The 21179-nt window shown below is 43.3% G+C and overlaps 1 protein-coding gene across 1 annotated transcript; it reads right to left on the bottom strand.

Annotated features, from left to right (window-relative positions):
• Nucleotides 1–5208: 5208 nt before the first annotated feature.
• Nucleotides 5209–21171, bottom strand: PSMG2 (proteasome assembly chaperone 2). Its single transcript, XM_075585413.1, has 7 exons — nt 21036–21171; nt 13664–13835; nt 12836–12894; nt 11555–11673; nt 7958–8131; nt 6610–6730; nt 5209–6067 (listed from the first exon to the last, which is right to left on the bottom strand). The coding sequence occupies exons 1-7, from the start codon at nt 21096–21098 to the stop codon at nt 5984–5986; spliced, it is 792 nt and encodes a 263-aa protein (XP_075441528.1). The 5' UTR covers nt 21099–21171; the 3' UTR covers nt 5209–5983.
• Between the last annotated feature and the right edge of the window lie 8 nt (nt 21172–21179).

Below are 21179 nucleotides of genomic sequence, written 5' to 3'. Positions count from 1 at the left end.
CCGTACTGTTTTTATTTTCCTACATATTACATAAATAAAAAGGGAGGGTTTTTTTTCTTTCTGTTTTTTTATACTCGTCGGTTTATCTAATTTAACTAGTTTCCAGGCATATACTGTATTAAAGAAGCCGTTTTACTTTGGTGTTTATTTTTTATTACTGGGATCAAGGGGTCCTTTCCACCTCAAGATAGCGGCAGTTTTCTCTACTGGATAAGAATACTTGCCTGGTGGTCACAATCTGACTGCCGGGGTCAGCAACTGGAATGTCATCGGGAGACGAAGTGACGACTATTGGTGATGCTGCAGCCATATTTATAGTGTCTTTTTGTTTTACATTTAAAAATAACAAATGGGTGTTGTGAAATGGACTGCTGTGTTACACCTGTACCCCCAGAGATTGCACATGATATATTTTGGGCTGCAATTATTTTTATCCGCATCCAAACATATATCCCAAAAAATTACTTTCTGGTAGCCGCTCTGGTTTGTTAGCTGGGGTTCACATAATGGCCGCTTTTCAAAGCTCCCGTGTCCAGCGGGGGTCAGTAGGCGGCCGTGACGTCATCCGGTGCGGCTTCCTATTGGCCCACGTGACGCTGGAGCTTTAAACTTGTAGGCGATACTGGCACCCCCTTTGGAAGCAAGTATCTCTGGGAGCAGGGGATCCCCAGAGCTGAAATCAATGGGGTTCAGCTCCGGAGACTCCCTGCTTCACACACATGTAACAAAATAAATGTAAAAAACAGCATTGTACCTTTAAAAAAAATAAATAAATAAAGTTTTCCTTTTCTAAATCTCAACATATTTTTATTTATACAAAAGCAACCATTTGTATATTGTTATATAGACAGTGATTTTATAATATATACATTGCCATCGGAGGGGACCTTACAAGGAAATGTATCTCGGGAAGCAGGGGGTCCTTAGAGCTGAAACCAATGAGACTCCTGCTTTCTACAGATATCTATCTATCTGTCTATCACTTCACATATCTTAAAGGAGCATTACCTCTTCAGAGAAAGATATTTATTTATAAAAATATTTTACCAGGAAGTAATACTTGAAAATGAGGGGTAAATCTCAATGTATGTCCTGGGCACAGAGTTAAGACAAATAATACATGGTTACAAATACAGTTACATAAATGAACAGGGTATACATTATATACAAGACATTGCACGCACAGTTAAAGAAAATATATATTATGAGCGTATGAAACAGTTACAGACCAGATTAAAATGTGAGACAGACTTAGATTTGAAATAACTTAAACTGTTGGTGGATGTGAGAGTCTCTGGTAGGTTGTTTCAGTTTTGGGGTGCACGGTAAGAGAAGGAGGAGCGGCCGGATACTTTGTTGAGCCTTGGGACCATGAATAGTCTTTTGGAGTCAGATCTCAGATAAGTGCTGCATGTGGTAGGGGTGAGGAGCTTGTTCAGATAGGTGGGTAGTTTGCCCATAAAGAATTTAAAGGCAAGACAGGAAAGGTGAACTTTGCGCCTAGACTCGAGTGATGACCAATCTAGTTCTTTGAGCATATCGCAGTGATGTGTGTTGTAGTTGCATTGGAGAACAAAACGACAAATTGAATTGTAGAGGGTGTCAAGTTTGCTAAGGTGGGTTTGAGGTGCCGAGCCTTATGCTATGTCTCCATAGTCAATAATTGTCATTAGCATCTGCTGTGCGATACGCTTTCTGACCAGGAGACTTAGGGAGGATTTGTTCCTGTAAAGTACCCCTAGTTTGGCATAGGTCTTGGTTGTCAGGGTATCAATGTGCATCCCGAATGTTAAATGGGAGTCAAACCATATGCCCAGGTATTTAAAACTAGTGACAGGGGTTAGGGTGGTGTTAGCGTTGGTTCTAATCTGGAGCTCAGTCGCTGGAAGCTTTAAAAATTTAGTCTTGGTCCCAAATACCATTGTTAGTCTTGTCAGTGTTTAAAAACAGTTTGTTTTGGGAAATCCAGTTTTTGAGTCTCAAAAAGTCAGACTGAAGTATGTGTTGAAGGTTAGAGAGGCTATGGCTGTGTGCATATAGGATTGTGACATCTGCATACATGTGTATTGAGGCTCCCTTTCTAGCTGTGGGAAGATCATTGATGAACACTGAGAAGAGTAGGGGCCCCAGAACAGATTATCTCTCTCTCTATCCCAGAAGAGGTAATGCGCCTCTAAGATATGTGAAGTGCTTGAGTAGAACAGAAATTATCGAAGCCAAACTAAGATCTGATTGATTTTTAGTGGATTGGTGATAACTATTTAGAACGCATCAGGCTGGCATGTGACCTTTAACCTGCCATTGCTCTTTTTAGTTAATCAACTATCAATGCAGTGTTAAGTTGTCCTGTATTTTTTTATTTTTTAAACAAATGTACATTCCCTGTGATATTTAGTATTTTACAACTGGGGGAAATATTTTTTGTAGGGAGTCTTAAATATGGGCACTACAATAAAACTTCTGCAGCACTGAAGGTTGCAGAAAAGCGGCCTTCTTTTCTTCGTTGGATATGAGGCTCTTACAGACCCAAGCAGATGCTGTTAAGAGCCTTATTACGAATGTATATTACTAAGAAATGTTTGTTTCAAGTAAATGTAGATATAGATGTTTATGTATCAAATGTCCTGTCCCTGCATGAAAGCCTCAAATATATTTTGTGTAATGTGATTTACGATTGTTTTACAGTTTAAGCCTAAATTTGCAAAACTATTAAAGAGGCAATCCAAGCAATTTAATTTTTTTGTTTTTTTAAAAGCTGCAGACCGACCAATATTCTACATGTTTTTTATTTTAATAAATCTGTTCTGTACTGAGAATACGTGTAGCATTTTTATTTATTGAAAAAAACTGATTTGTTATGTATTATAATGTAACACGCATTTTGTTTCTATAGCAACCATTTACAATGTCACATCCCCTTCCTCTTCTGAAACAGGCTCTGGTGCATCCCTTTTTTGAGCCCTGCCCTCTTTCTAGCAGTGCACCAATTGTATCTAGTGACTGCCTGGTCACATGATCTTCCCCACAGAACTTTGCATCTTTGGTCCTCTTCTGCTGCACTGACAGCCACTTAATGAACCCCCAAGCCGAATCTTCATTAATCGGCAACTTCGCTAATTTACTTCTCGTGTGGACTGCATTGATGCACATATTAAAAATGCAGCTTGGACTGCTGCTTTAATATATGCAGCAAACGGAAAAGTGTTACAAAGATTTTGCACTGCTAGTGAGGTGTGCTAAAGCCTGCTAAAGATATATATTTTTAAAATGTGCACTACTGTATATTAAAACATTAAAAATGGCATTGAGTTACATTTAATAAAAAAAGTAGTAAATATTATGAAAAACACACGTAGGATATTGCTGGGATTGCGCCTTTACATGCATTTAATCAGTCCAGTGGTAAAGCAAAAAACATTTAGCCATGTATTTTTTTTATTTTTTTGAGTCTTCAGTGTTAGTTGTTAGTTGGGACAGCACCTTTTTTTCTTTAACAGCAAAGTGGTTATGGGTCTTATAGGACCCCACAATTCTGCTAAACACTGTCTCCTTATGTCATGTTTATTATATAATGAATCCTTTGAATCATTATCCACCTAAAATATTCGTATCTGTTCTACAGTTGCTAAATTCTCTTTGGTACAAAGCGTTTCATTTCGGGGACTACTCAACTAATGGTATTAACTGGTATACATTTCAGCAACACAATAAAACTGACTTTTTGGGGGAACGATTTAGTATCATGTTTTATTGAAGTTAAAGTGTTGGCAATGGTCATTTATCCAACATTTAATTGAGTTTCTCCACCAATAAAACCTTACTTATCCTAGTAATGTGTCTGGGAATAGAAATAATGGTGTATGTGATTCTGATAGAGATGGTCATTCTTTAATAATAGTCTATGTAAAGGAATTGCAGATCTGCTTACCCATCAGTTCTTCAAAAGTCATCTTGTGGTATTTGTCCTCATGTACACCTGGTGGCAGACTTTTAGAAACCTACAATTACGCAGCAGGTAATGACCAGTTGGCCTACCAAGTATTTAGATTTCTTCTGTTGCAAAATGCAAGCCACTGTTAGAACTTTTGGTTTCTTTATATTTAGCTTTGTCTAGCCCTAACATTATTTCCTTAACTGTATTAGCCTTCAGCAGAGGTGATAAACAAATCAACCATCCTTTCCGCGAAGTACTGTTCAAAGATTCTTACCATCCAATTTAAACATAACTACTTCAGGCACCTTCTCTGAAGGAGGCTACTCGTTTAAATCTTTGCAAAGAGGAAACTGAACACCCCCATATGCCACTTAACATGCTTATTTGTAAAATGGGAGTCGTGACTGCAGCATTTTATAAGGAAATAGGTGTGGAAAGCTTGTGTGAATTCTGTATAGATTTACTTTTCATAGCTAGTTTTTTTTTGCTTAAAATCAAATGTTCCCTCTTATGCTTGAAAATCGATATTTACTCAGAGCACCAGACACAATGAGTTTGAAGAGAAGCTGCATAAAGGTGAATTCGTTTCTAAGGAAGAAGCAACACGCATTTTCCCTTGCCGGCCTTTGCAATGCAGCCAAATAAAGGTGTCAACCTAGGGGGTTTTTTTTGTCACGGAATAAAAATACTGTGTTGTGAAAATAAAGGTGGTTTTTCAATGACCTGTCTGCTCTCGCTAGCTTGTCCAACATGTCAACATCTATTCCTGCTCCCGTAACTCACTATTACTTCCTGGTAAAACATTTTTATAAATAAATACTTTGTTTATCACACAAATATAAAATCGGTATTGGAGTGTTTTGATGGAGTAGGAAGTTAGTGAGACCATTTTTAAATTGAAATCTAAATATAATACCAATTTCAAGTATGAATAAAGCTTGGTTGCCAAAGATTAATTAATGCAACGACCATATAATTGTAGCCCCACTGTGCAGTCCGGAGTGCTAAATCTTGGTTTAAACTGCTGTCTTACTATTACGGTCCAGGTGGTGATATACCAGGCGACACATTGTGGTCAGTTCACTTAAAGTTGCTGAAACAGAACTTTTAAATTAGATAGGGAACCCGATTTGGATCTGTTCTCCAGCAGTAGGTGTTAAAGTCAATGGAGCCAAGACCTGGAACTTTTACCTTAGCTTTCCAGATTAACGTAAATGGTTTAATTTTTGTGATGTCCAAACATGCTTCCTGCAATGATGGCAACTGACAACTGCTACAGATGATAATAGGGGATTTTAATACAATAATTATGTACAAACATATGAATCAGTTTGGCTTCTGAATTACCACATCACTTCTTACAGTACAAGTTTTTGATCTGCCCTGTTCTTTTAGTAAACTACATCAACAAGACATCATACAGGTTTTTTTTTTTTTAAATTCTGAGTTCTTACCAGAAGAAAGGATGCGTACTAGATACCACAGCATAATATGTTGATAGAAGGTTTTACTGCGTAATTCACAAATCGTTGCCAGTTAAATAAACCACAAGAAAAGACTTGTTTGTGCAAAGCCTATGTCCTAGCTGTGTGTGACAACTTTGGGTCTTTAAATAATACATGAGATATTCACTTCAGGGGCAAGATAGGCCTTTTACCCGTGTGAAACAGTTTGTCAATATTGGTGTCAAGACTGTAAAAATGATGCATTAATATACAATATAACTCTTACAGCTTGTTCTTGACCAAATTACCAGTAACCATTCCAAGCAGGACAGAGTAAGAAGCAAGATATGAACCCCTACAAAAACTGTGAATACAGCTGTCACAGTTGCCAATACTGGAATTTCTGACTATTCAAAAAAGACAATTTTAGTTTTTTTTAGTTATTCAATTGCCATAAAGAATCTGCACAGTAATTGATGTAGGTATAGGATGTCCTTGCTGTACAAGAACTTCAAAGGTTTTCCTGTCAAAATTCCACTTGCAACAAATGCCTAATGATTTTGGGAGCCAGCCACTGCCCAGGTGCTTCTCCTTAGTGTCAAAGTCAGAACAGGGCAGGTGGAAGACCACTGCCAAACAGTAATCTCCAAGAGCTTGGTATCTTCCATTTGGTAGAGAAATCCCCATTCTGTAAAAGCAAATTAAATACATGTTAGCAGTAGTCCTTGTGTATCCCTATACATACGAGTTTAGGAGCAAAATCTTGTTCTATTTAAAAAGGTACAATCAAAATGTTCAATCATTTTATGTAATAAATTTTTTTTTTTTTTTAATGACTGGACAATTAAATTTGGTTAAATGTAATTGTAAATAATTAACATTTCTATTTGTGTATGTAAAACAATTTCTTTTTGGCATTAGTCCCTAACTTGCATGTCACAGAAGCAGGATGTGGTAACTGAGTGATATGTTGTGCAATTTCTTAGGCTTTTCAATCCTTCGCTGAAAATGACTAAATAAGTGAAACATTGCTGATCCATGTAATGATGAGGTTGTGGGAGATACAAAAACACAAAAGTTGGAATGGTGAAACTCACATGACATACTTTAAAATGAAGTTCGTCATCTCACCATACGCTTCCTGGTATAATATGCGTAGATGTTAAGTCACTTGGGGACAGACAAAAAAAATAAATAAATCTCCATGTCCTCATAGTTGGCGTTACTTACCGATTGTCCTACCAGATGAAGCCACTCATTTATGTGATTGAGAAGAGCAAAGGCATCAGGAATGTTGTCACCTTCTGAACAGAACTTTAGCACTACAGCCATCTGTATTTCTTCTGAACAACTGTACCAAAGAAAAGACATACACGACCATGCGATCTGGCAACAGATTGGAAGGTGCAACCTACACTGATAAATGTAACATTACGTGTGCCAGAATATAGTTCATTCATCATGCATGGCATTAGACTGACACTTCTCTGAATTTTAATCTTTTCATATTCACTTGCTATTTATTTAATCTTCAGTAGTTTGACCAACAATGACTAGATCACCCTGCCATCAAAATACACCTATTCACCCCATCTCTCTAAACAAACAATTGATGTGCTGCATGCCCCACAATGATTGTTATATGAGGAAATACTAAAGGAATTACGGGGGAGAGAAGACTTTTTCCAAATACTTCTCGGGTATAAAGAAGGTGAAGATGTTGGTTGTTTTTTTTTTAATATAAAGTCTAAATTTGAACAAGGGGACATGTTTAAAGATAAGAGAGGTATGCAAGAAGGAAATCTGATTAAGTTCTTCTAAACAAGCAAGTACCGGTTGGATAAAACTGCCCCTTAGTTGTAGGATGATGCAGGGTAATTACAAAAAAATATTGGTTAATGCATAAGGGGAATACGAGTCCAGATCAGGACATACTTGAAAACGAGAGGTAACTCTCAATGTATTACTTCCTGGTAAAATATTCTATAAATAAATAAATAGGACACAAATATATATATTTTAAAATCATAAATTGTAGTGTTTGTGACGGTAGGGGTGACTGCTTATAATAAAGGTCAAGCCCTGCCATTACCCCTACCTGTCAGTAATACATTTGTATTATGTTATATGTGCACAGTATATATATTCTGTCGCCTGGTTCCAGCACTTCAGGGACCAGAGGTTAATTTTTTTCCATTTGAATGTTGCAGTGGTCTGTGCCATCGCCAAGTAACTTAATGGTGTTTGTTGTTGCACTTCCCCCCCACCAATCAGAGGCTGGGGTCATATTGGATACACCTGGCCAGAAGAGATAACATCAGCTCTTTGTAATCTGTGAGGTCAGAGTGTTTTAGTTGTGAAGCAGATGGCAGGTGAGAGATAATTTACTGTACATAGGTTGTGGATACTCTTTTTTTCCAATAGATTAATTTTATAAACTGTTTGTCTGGCGAATTGATCCCTGGTGTGGTTATCCTGGTCTCCCGTGACAGTGTCTACTTGCTCATAGAAATGAGGAAAATGTACAGTCCTGTGGCCCTAATCTGCCTTTAGTAACTAACCACCTGGGCACACCCACCAGTCATCGTACAACAGCTTTGTAAAACCTCCTCCGGGGATGGAAATCATTTTCTCTTCATCATTCACCCCAGGATAAGAAGATACTTTCTCCATTGCCTTCCATTGCAGTTCTTTCACCACCTCTTCCATGGATATCTGTGTGACCGGAGTTACCAGGTAGCGGAATGGAGTTCTGGCAATTGACAGATGGCACGTCATTAAATACGTTCATGGAAAACCAGTCAGATCCGACATAACAGGTTTGGAGAGGGATTTAATATTTTATTTCAGAGTACATAAAAGTAGCGACAGGCTACACAATGGGGACAACGTGCAGGAAAAATCAGGTTTGCATGTGCAGCTTGGATCTGCTTTAGGCCAGGTCATGGTAAAAAAGACCGCGCTGAGCAGATACACTTAACCCCTGCATCTGTAATCAGCGCGGCTTTAGGAGCCGCTTCCGCATGCGTGCCGAGGCGTGTGGAAATGCAGGAGACAGGCAAGTTTAAATTTTGCCGTTAAGGGAACCGGAGGGCCCATCACGTGACTGCCAAAAGCCAATGGCAGTCCGTGACATGGCGCACTAGCCCCGCCTCCCGCATGGCTTTACAAGCGCGCACACTGCCGCTCATGCAGGGACACAAAAAAGCTCCTGCTTGAGCAGGAGAGCATGAGTGTCAGCACTGCTCAGCGCCGCTCCCTGCACCATGCCCGAGGGCTGTTACTTTGATCACAGTGACAAATGGTTGAGTTACAATGTAAGGAACATGTCCTGGACAATGTTCATTTAGCATCTCTTTTCAGAATAGATGCTGTAAATGTTCAAGTATTAACAGGTTCCTTATGGTATATACTCTGTAAACGACATTGCTTCATCTTTTATAAAAGGTAAGGAGCGATGCGTTGTGGAGGCCAGCGGCAGGATGTTCAATACGTCTCTAGTGATTCCGTGCCATTGATTTCGATTTAAGGCGGCTTTTTGGTCTTTCTTCACATTGCCAATATTAGTTATATGGGATCCAAACAGTCAAATTGAGCTGTAATCTCTTCCAAACTGTGTTCGTGAAGGAAGGTACTCTTGAACGGAAACATTAAATTTAAATGGACAACTAAAAAAACAAACATTTTAACTTAATTTTATTGAAATGCCCATAATGCTTACTCTTAGTTATCTTTCTCCTAGTCCCTCCATGACAATACACACAATAGGGGTTATGACCCTCCCCCTGCATGGTAGGACGCCTTTGCCAAAGTGATTAAAAAAGTTCTTCCCACCTCTGGTCCCCGATAATAAGTTTAGCCAAGCGGCATAGGCTTTAAAAAGCTTACCTCAGAGCACAAATAATATTCAAAAAGAAATGCTTGGAACAGGAAAAATCTGTGTACTGTCATGGAAGGACTCAAATATTAGTCAGATATGTATACCGTTATCCGTCGTCCCACATGACAGTTCACATGATGGGAATGTACCAAAGCAATCCCAATTAAGGATAGGAAGAGCCTGGAATTATGACATGAAAAACTTTCTTCCACATCTAGCTGCCTCTGAGGCAATCACATCTAATAATGCCCAATTACCGACTGAATGATGACTGATAATGCATCAGCTTTACATGTGTCTTCGGATGAGGCAATGGCACTGTTGGCCATGAAGTAGCTATGCTTCAAGCAGGATTAGCATTAATTACTTATGGACAATCCAGATGTTGAAGTTTATAAGCGACCTCGATGCATAAATTTGATCCATCTAGCGATAGTAAAGGCTCTTCGGTGTATATAGCTTCGGTTTCCTGAAAACAAAATCGGTCTGTTTTCTATAATACTGTGACAAGACTAACTACATATATGCAATGCAAATGCTCTTTTTTTTTACCCTTGGGGGTTTGCACAAAATGTAGGAACAATTATGTTCCGATTCATATGAAAGGCAGAGACTACCTTAGGAAGGAACTGAAGTACTAACCGCATATAAATCTTATCCTGATGGACCCTAAAATATTGTGCTTTTTACAAGATAAAGCCTGCAATCCCCCCAATTCTGCTGGCTGAAGTAATCGCTGTAAGGAATACAGCCTTAAGAGTAAGCCATTTCTCTGAAAATGTTGAAGCAATGATAGAAATATCTTCTGTTCATTTTCAAAAACAATATTTAAATCCCAAGCCAGAACTAATTAACGAATTAGATGACTAAACTTCAGCTGTATACATATTTCAATATTTCATCCTCCCCATTGTGTATATACCTATACACACACACATCTCACACACACATCTCACACATATGTTAAAATGTTACACAGTTGCTCATGCTTTCACATGAAAGGATTCTTATGGGCAGCTTGAAACTAATGGTATACAATGTATTAGTTGAAAGAGTGACAGGATGTGTATGTTAGAGATAAGACTTACTTTGCCCAGATTCAAACAGTCTCTTTCACACATTGTATTACTATGCTATAACTTATATTCTGAAAGGTGTGATCCTGTTTTTATAGCTATGTCTGCTAGTTTAAACAGTTCCTAGGAGTTCTGTCTGTGTTTTCTTTCTTCCTTGCTCTGATATAGAGAGAGAGAGAGAGAGAGAGAGAGAGAGAGAGAGAGAAGAGAGAGAGAGAGAGAAGAGAGAGAAGAGAGAGGAGAGAGAGAGAGAGAGAGAGAGAGATTTTTTTTGTTCGGCGAGTAGATTTTTTGGTGATTTGTCGACCACTGTATGTATATATATATATATATATATGTATGTATATATCTTAGTTCTTTATCTTCTTGAGAAAATCAGTGTGTTTTGGTTTCGTGAGAAACAAGTACATCATTTAAAGTTAGCAAAGACAGGGATTAATGTCTCTTTGTTTGAATAGTATAAAGAATCACTTTGAACATAGCATGTTCACTGCCTTCAGATATCTTTGACTGAACTATATACTATAGTATGCTGTATTCTTGCTGAAGCTGATCTGAAGAAATAAAAACTACTGATTTGAACTGAGAAGAAACTTTTCTAACACCCGCAGGGTCACGCGGCGTCATTTGCAAACGCGTCGCTAAAGACAAGGTAAGTGGAGTTAAAGAGGCCTCACGCGATCCCCGGCATTTATTTAAATGCCTTGGGGGAAGAGCACTCTGCCTCTGCAACCGTCGTGCCCCCCCCCTGAAAAATCTTATGCCCCCCCAGTTTGTGCAGCCCTGCATTAGAGGCTCAAACTTTGATCAGCGGCTTCAGACAGTTTTGTGCGGTGTCAGAGCTGGCAGGGACCTGGCTTCTGAGGCTGCATCAAAGCTCTACCAGGGAATCCAGTTTGCATAGTCAGGACCTGCAGGGATCTGGTTCCAAAGGGATGCATCAGAGGATTTGTATATGGGTGGGACCGGCACACAGCAGGAGCCCTCTTTAGCTGCAATATTTTCTTCTTGTTGGAGCCTCTGAGAGAACGTACACACACACACACACACACACACACACACACACACACACACACACACGAAAAACACGAAAAACACGACGGGGGATCTGAGGTGGGAGGAGCCTTTTTAGTCGCTTTGGCAAAGGCAGTCTTACCACGCAGGAGATGGGCCATAAAAACACGGTCACCGGGAACGATAGAGAAATATACATACATACCCAAATAGTTGTTGGTCGTCCCTCTGGTACGCATGGCTGCTTGAGAGAAGAATCACTTTGGCAAAAGCACACCTTTTAATCCAGGAAATCAGTAATTGACGGAAGGATTTTGATTTCTTCTTTAAACATAAAATTATAAATATAGAAAAGTTTGGAGGAACATTATTGAAATGGCAAATAAGGTGTGTGTAATTGTGTTTGCAGCATTTTGATTTCAATGCCGATTTTGTATGTTCCTTTGAAAAGCAATTTATTCACACGCACTTCCGGCCTCTGCCAGCAAACGTGTTAACTTACAGGATAAAGAGAGCACATTTACATGTAAAGTGCTATGACGATAAGATACAAAAACAAGAAAATATATTCATACAAATTGTCTGAGTAGTATTAGGCTAAGTCGCCGCTAACGCTGAGCGGGCGGCGCTTGTGGAGGAGACTTACAAATATAGATATATGTAAGTCCCCGCTCACGCGGTGCGCGCGGCGCTTAGAAAAACAAAAACAATCTATTCTTATCCGCGCGCTGAACTACCCGCAAATCCCCCCCCATCCCCCGCACGCGTACAAGCCGGACACCCGGCGCTCATGCTTGGAGAGCACGCCAAGCATGAGCGCGCTCAGCGCCAGCGGGGACTTAGCCTTACTGGCTATAAGAGGAGTGACACACTGTGCTCATTTGCATGTCATTTCCCAGAATCCCTGGCTGCAGTGGAAGCACTGCTTGGTAAGCAATAATGGGGAAACAGGGTTGCAGACCTGTCTGACATGTATTTTTATTTGCTGAAAAGACATTGAAAGACTACTGTATATTGCAGGTCAACATTTAGTGATTTAAAATAAATATATATATATATTTTTTTTTTAAATCACTAAACATACATACATGTATATATATATATATATATATATATATATATATATATATATATATATATATATATATATATATATATATATATATATATATATATATATATATATATATATATATATATATATATACATATATATATATACATATACATATATATATATATACATACACACATACATACCACGCGAGATATACCATTCAGTCTGTCATACTGAATATTGTGTTATAATAAAGGGGGGAAAAAACAACAAAAAACTGAAAAATCAACTGTATATACCATATCCAGTAAAAAAAACAAATATGTTCAACACTATAAGCTGAATGGGATGTGCTATAAATATTTTATATTTACATTTTCTGCCTTACTTTCTACGTGATAGATACATATTTCTGAAGAACAGATTTACCTTGACGATAGGTGATCGGAGTTGGAGAACAGCCAGTTTTCTGGAGGGCAATGCATACACTAGAGAGAACGGAAGGTCACAAATCAAATGCCTTTAAACTAACGCTCTAAGCAGCAACATTTCTTTTAGAGAAGTGATACTTATAAATAAACTCTCCGAAATTAACAGTTCCATGACGTTTGAAGGAAGTTTCTGCTAAAATGACATGTTTAAAGATGTCAGCTATAGAGCCAAATCAGGCTCCACAAGATGTTTTTCCCCTGTACATTAATATTTAAATGAATCATGCTCATGAATGTCACTAATCCCTGTAACAGCTGAAGTAAATGTTGTTTCCTATCACTAGCAGTGTATGCAGCACTGTACGCAATAGGACTCAGACACAATGACGATAATTATAATTATTTGTTCTTGTACAGAGACATTTTGCAGGCATGGGTCCCTGCCCTGTGGAGCTTACAATCAATGTTTTTTTGGTGCCTGGGGCACAGGCATATAAAGTGACTTTCACAAGGAGCCGACACCGGGAATTGAACCAGGTTCCCCTGCTTCAAACTCAGTGCCAGTGAATGAATATGCATGAATATGGAGAGGAGACAGGTAACCAAAGACATTAGCAGTCACAAATCTCCAAATGAGATCTCCCACTCTTCAGGTCGAGGAGGGAAAATCTGCAATGTAATGACATGTGTACGACCCCTCTGACGGTAAAGGAGCTCAGCAAAATCTATTGATGGGATGATTGTTGCGCGCAGTAAAACTCATTATTGACGCTTGCATTACATCTGCAGCACACAATGCAAACCACTATCCTCACTCAGTACTCACCTTCAGCACTTGTACACAGGTCCTTTGCGTTCTCTTCGTTAGTTGCATAAGGGTTGTTTCCCACCATGGGCACGAGGCAGTCAGTGTAAAAGTACCCGACCTTTGGCATGTTCAGTGTGGAAATGATCAAATCGATGGCTAGCTGGCCGACATTTCCCACAGATATGGCTGGCTGAAATGAAAGGGAAATAAACAAGTCCTGAGACATTATGTCTGGACAAGGAAAGGAGTGATCACGTCAAAACTTTAGCCTTACATGGCACCCTGCCCTTGTACAATCCCCAGGCCAAATGCTGGAAGGATTTGTCCGCTTCACAACTATTAGATTGTATCTGCTGCATTAAATCTAGAACGGTCTCATGTCTTTATTTTTATTGTTTGTATTAAATGTGAACTTTATAGGGGTTATTCATTAAACTGTGACAGTGCTGTTGCACGATATAGATATATGTAAAAAAAAAATTTTTTTTTTTTAGAAACAAGCATTAGGATAAGATGTAAATACTAAACTTAGCCCCCTTGCTTATAGGACTTCTGTTAGCAAATGTTTGGAAAGAGGACATGCATGTCTGCAGGAGGCTCACCAACACTCCTTGTTTAAGTGTCTCGCTGAAATCATAGCGGGCTTCTCTGGCAGGGAAAGGGTTAAACGATAAGCTCATGTTTAATAGTGGTATTCAATATGCTGTGAAGCGGCTTCCCTGCCCTGGAGAAGATTGTCGTCTCATCCATGTTAATGGAGAGGATGTCTTCTCCAGCACTGAGAAGCGGCGGCACGACATCTTGTATAGAATAATAACAACAAATTTGTTACAGGCCGGTTTGCATCTGGTTTCTGTCTGTACATTAAGATTTGTGACATGATGGAAGGAGACTGTTATCTCCTGAAAGCTTGTTCATTCAACACGTTACTGCAGTAGAGAAATATCGACAGAACATTACCTATTATTAGAGGAGATTATCCTCTCAAAAATCACATCTCACTTATATCATATGGGCTGAAGGCTTTGAAAGAGAACACCACAAACGGGATGTGAGAAATGTGCTCTCTGCACATCACAGACACCTGAACTGGCTGAGGCATCACTAATCTCTCCGTCAGTGCCACACGGATAGCAAAGCCAGGGATAAATGGTGAAAGGTGCAGAAGACAGCAGTCAGGCAGTCAATCTGGGCTTTTAAATCTTGCTTTATCGTTGAAAATGTTTATTACGTTTTCCAATACACAAAACATAATACGTTTCACAGACAACAAAAAATATCAGTTCACAATAATGACAATATTCATTTACATATAAAGGTAATTAAACCAGTAAATAATATATTCAACTTACATAGATTTTAGACTAAGACAGAACCAAACCAAAATGAAATCATAATTTGAAGTTTTAAATCTTCCGTAAACAAAAGCCAGTGGTGTGTGTGTGTGTGTGTGTGTGTGTGTGTATGCAAATGAGCATCCATTTGCTATATGCTTTGCTGTGGAGGGTTTTTGTCACTTTTTTTACTCACCATTTTATATATATATATATATATATATATATATATATATATATATATATATATATATATATATATATATATATGACATAGCTGTCCCTACTGGTGGAAGAGAGGTTATTACAGTGGTGCATTCCCATAGAAATTCACAGGGTCAGGTTCTCAGGACCAGAGTTTATCACAGATTATAAATTGCTGGCCATTCCTTAAATGCAAATTATAGTCACTAGCAGGCCAAGATGACTTGTGCCCGACCTTAACTCTTCCACTAGTACATAACTGATAACCGACAAAGAAAAATACTTAAAACTTTGAATTTTAGGAGATAAAAACACAAAGTGTGGCGGGAGGGTGGCTCAGCGGAATAAAATGATCTGATGCCAGACCTGCAATATCACGTTTAGTTGCCTAATGCTTATCAGATGGAAGCCCCAATCTGAACTCGTGACTGTGACAATCAGATATTCACGCACCGTTGCGCAGGCTCCCGATACAGATACACGCACCGTTCCACAGGCTCCCGATACAGATACACGCACCGTTGCGCAGGCTCCCGATACAGATACACGCATCGTTCCACAGGCTCCCGATACAGATACACGCACCGTTCCACAGGCTCCCGATACAGATACACGCACCGTTCCACAGGCTCCCGATACAGATACACGCACCGTTCCTAAGGCTCCCGATACAGATACACGCACCGTTCCACAGGCTCCCGATACAGATACACGCACCGTTCCTAAGGCTCCCGATACAGATACACGCACCGTTCCACAGGCTCCCGATACAGATACACGCATCGTTCCACAGGCTCCCGATACAGATACACGCACCGTTCCACAGGCTCCCGATACAGATACACGCACCGTTCCACAGGCTCCCGATACAGATACACGCACCGTTCCACAGGCTCCCGATACACGCATCGTTCCACAGGCTCCCGATACAGACACACGCATCGTTCCACAGGCTCCCGATACAGATACACGCATCGTTCCACAGGCTCCCGATACAGACACACGCATCGTTCCTAAGGCTCCCGATACAGACACACGCACCGTTCCACAGGCTCCCGATACAGACACACGCGCCGTTCCACAGGCTCCCGATACAGACACACGCGCCGTTCCACAGGCTCCCGATACAGATACACGCGCCGTTCCACAGGCTCCCGATACAGATACACGCGCCGTTCCACAGGCTCCCGATACAGATACACGCACCGTTCCACAGGCTCCCGATACAGATACACGCACCGTTCCACAGGCTCCCGATACAGATACACGCACCGTTCCACAGGCTCCCGGTACAGATACACGCACCGTTCCACAGGCTCCTGATACAGACACACGCACCGTTCCACAGGCTCCCGATACAGATACACGCACCGTTCCACAGGCTCCCGATACAGATACACGCATCGTTCCACAGGCTCCCGATACAGATACACGCGCCGTTCCACAGGCTCCCGAGACAGATACACGCACCGTTCCACAGGCTCCCGAGACAGATTCACGCACCGTTCCTAAGGCTCCCGATACAGATACACGCACCGTTCCACAGGCTCCCGATACAGATACACGCACCGTTCCTAAGGCTCCCGATACAGATACACGCACCGTTCCACAGGCTCCCGATACAGATACACGCATCGTTCCACAGGCTCCCGATACAGATACACGCACCGTTCCACAGGCTCCCGATACAGATACACGCATCGTTCCACAGGCTCCCGATACACGCATCGTTCCACAGGCTCCCGATACAGATACACGCACCGTTCCACAGGCTCCCGATACAGATACACGCACCGTTCCACAGGCTCCCGATACAGATACACGCACCGTTCCACAGGCTCCCGATACACGCATCGTTCCACAGGCTCCCGATACAGACACACGCATCGTTCCACAGGCTCCCGATACAGATACACGCATCGTTCCACAGGCTCCCGATACAGACACACGCATCGTTCCTAAGGCTCCCGATACAGACACACGCACCGTTCCACAGGGTCCCGATACAGACACACGCGCCGTTCCACAGGCTCCCGATACAGATACACGCGCCGTTCCACAGGCTCCCGGTACAGATACACGCATCGTTCCACAGGCTCCCGATACAGATACACGCGCCGTTCCACAGGCTCCCGATACAGATACACGCGCCGTTCCACAGGCTCCCGATACAGATACACGCGCCGTTCCACAGGCTCCCGATACAGATACACGCACCGTTCCACAGGCTCCCGATACAGATACACGCACCGTTCCACAGGCTCCCGATACAGATACACGCACCGTTCCACAGGCTCCCGATACAGATACACGCACCGTTCCACAGGCTCCCGATACAGATACACGCACCGTTCCACAGGCTCCCGATACAGATACACGCACCGTTCCACAGGCTCCCGATACAGATACACGCACCGTTCCACAGGCTCCCGATACAGATACACGCACCGTTCCACAGGCTCCCGATACAGATACACGCACCGTTCCACAGGCTCCCGATACAGATACACGCACCGTTCCACAGGCTCACGATACAGATACACGCACCGTTCCACAGGCTCCCGATACAGATACACGCATCGTTCCTAAGGCTCCCGATACAGATACACGCACCGTTCCTAAGGCTCCCGATACAGATACACGCACCGTTCCACAGGCTCCCGATACAGACACACGCACCGTTCCTAAGGCTCCCGATACAGATACACGCACCGTTCCTAAGGCTCCCGATACAGATACACGCACCGTTCCACAAGCTCCCGATACAGATACACGCACCGTTCCACAGGCTCCCGATACAGATACACGCACCGTTCCACAGGCTCCCGATACAGATACACGCATCGTTCCACAGGCTCCCGATACAGATACACGCACCGTTCCTAAGGCTCCCGATACAGATACACGCACCGTTCCACAGGCTCCCGATACAGATACACGCACCGTTCCACAGGCTCCCGATACAGATACACGCATCGTTCCTAAGGCTCCCGATACAGATACACGCACCGTTCCACAAGCTCCCGATACAGATACACGCACCGTTCCACAGGCTCCCGATACAGATACACGCACCGTTCCACAGGCTTCCGATACACATACACGCACCGTTCCACAGGCTCCCGATACAGATACACGCACCGTTCCACAGGCTCCCGATACAGATACACGCATCGTTCCACAGGCTCCCGATACAGATACACGCATCGTTCCACAGGCTCCCGATACAGATACACGCACCGTTCCACAGGCTCCCGATACAGACACACGCACCATTGCGCAGGCTCCCGATACAGACACACGCACCGTTCCGCAGGCTCCCGATACAGACACACGCATCGTTCCGCAGGCTCCCGATACAGACACACGCACCGTTCCACAGGCTCCCGATACAGATACACGCACCGTTCCACAGGCTCCCGATACAGATACACGCACCGTTCCACAGGCTCCCGATACAGATACACGCACCGTTCCACAGGCTGCCGATACAGATACACGCACCGTTCCACAGGCTCCCGATACAGATACACGCACCGTTCCTAAGGCTCCCGATACAGATACACGCACCGTTCCACAGGCTCCCGATACAGATACACGCACCGTTCCACAGGCTCCCGATACAGATACACGCACCGTTCCACAGGCTCCCGATACAGATACACGCACCGTTCCACAGGCTCCCGATACAGATACACGCACCGTTCCACAGGCTCCCGATACAGATACACGCACCGTTCCACAGGCTCCCGATACAGATACACGCGCCGTTCCACAGGCTCCCGATACAGATACACGCGCCGTTCCACAGGCTCCCGATACAGATACACGCGCCGTTCCACAGGCTCCCGATACAGATACACGCGCCGTTCCACAGGCTCCCGATACAGATACACGCGCCGTTCCACAGGCTGCCGATACAGATACACGCACCGTTCCACAGGCTCCCGATACAGATACACGCACCGTTCCTAAGGCTCCCGATACAGATACACGCACCGTTCCACAGGCTCACGATACAGATACACGCACCGTTCCACAGGCTCCCGATACAGATACACGCATCGTTCCTAAGGCTCCTGATACAGATACACGCACCGTTCCACAGGCTCCCGATACAGATACACGCACCGTTCCACAGGCTCCCGATACAGATACACGCACCGTTCCACAGGCTCCCGATACAGATACAAGCACCGTTCCACAGGCTCCCGATACAGATACACGCACCGTTCCACAGGCTCCCGATACAGATACACGCACCGTTCCTAAGGCTCCCGATACAGATACACGCATCGTTCCACAGGCTCCCGATACAGATACACGCCCCGATACAGATACACGCACCGTTCCACAGGCTCCCGATACAGATACATGCACCGTTCCACAGGCTCCCGATACAGACACACGCACCGTTCCACAGGCTCCCGATACAGACACACGCACCGTTCCACAGGCTCCCGATACAGACACACGCACCGTTCCACAGGCTCCCGATACAGACACGCGCCGTTCCACAGGCTCCCGATACAGATACACGCACCGTTCCACAGGCTCCCGATACAGATACACGCGCCGTTCCACAGGCTCCCGATACAGATACACGCGCCGTTCCACAGGCTCCCGATACAGATACACGCGCCGTTCCACAGGCTCCCGATACAGATAGACGCACCGTTCCACAGGCTCCCGATACAGATACACGCATCGTTCCACAGGCTCCCGATACAGATACACGCACCGTTCCACAGGCTCCCGAAACAGATACACGCACCGTTCCACAGGCTCCCGATACAGATACACGCACCGTTCCACAGGCTCCCGATACAGATACACGCACCGTTCCACAGGCTCCCGATACAGATACACGCATCGTTCCAAAGGCTCCCGATACAGATACACGCATCGTTCCACAGGCTCCCGATACAGATACACGCATCGTTCCACAGGCTCCCGATACAGATACACGCACCGTTCCTAAGGCTCCCGATACAGATACACGCACCGTTCCACAGGCTCCCGATACAGATACACGCACCGTTCCACAGGCTCCCGATACAGATACACGCGCCTTTCCACAGGCTCCCGATACAGATACACTTATTTATTAAATGTTTTACCAGGAATAATACATTGAGAGTTACCTCTCGTTTTCAAGTATGTCCTGGGCACAGAAGACAAATAATACATAGTTACAAATATAGTTACATAAATGAACAGTTAAGATACTATATATTATGGGCGTATGAAACAGTTACAGACCAGATTAAAACGTGGGACAGCTTTGGTTTTGAAAGAACTTAAACTGGTGGTGGATGTGAGAGTCTCCAGTAGGTTGTTCCAGTTTGGGAGTGCACGGTAAGAGAAGTAGGATCCCGATACAGATACACATACCGTTCCGCAGACGCCCGATACAGAAACACGGACTGTTACAGATAAACGCAGTCGCCCGATACAGAAACAACGTTCGGCGGTGTCTCCCCCCTGCAACTGCTGTCAATATGGCTGCGTGGCGTCTAATGTTGCCATAACAAGAACGCTACGTGACGTGTCACATGAAGCCCGTTGCCATGACAACTGAATGCTAGGTGATATCACGCAGAGCTGCGTTGCCATGGCAATGTGACGCCACATGACGCATCTGCACCACACGGTGTCCGTTGTCATGGCAACATGGTACCCACATTGACAGCAGGGGGGAGATGCCGGAAGACGCCGAAGTTAACAATGTAAAAATGTTATATTCAGGTTAGAAGGTGGCGACCCTGGACGTGACAGATTAATGTTCGGCCCACGCAAACCCATTCACCGGAGCTACGTGACATGCGGTCCCGTAGCCAGGGAGCATTTACCAGTAGAAGGATGCAGCCCCCCGGGAGAGCCAGCTCCGAACCGCCGTCCGTGGGCACGAGCATGGCTGGATGCGATGTCACTGGATATGACGTCAGCACCAAACGGCGCGCCAAACGTGCGTAACGGGAATGCTGCGTGGGGTC

The sequence above is a fragment of the Ascaphus truei genome, chromosome 2 (assembly GCF_040206685.1).
Source record: "Ascaphus truei isolate aAscTru1 chromosome 2, aAscTru1.hap1, whole genome shotgun sequence".
Classification (NCBI taxonomy): domain Eukaryota; kingdom Metazoa; phylum Chordata; class Amphibia; order Anura; family Ascaphidae; genus Ascaphus; species Ascaphus truei.
The sequence above is the reverse complement of the archived record's forward strand: the minus strand, read 5'-3'. Positions and strand labels throughout refer to the sequence as shown.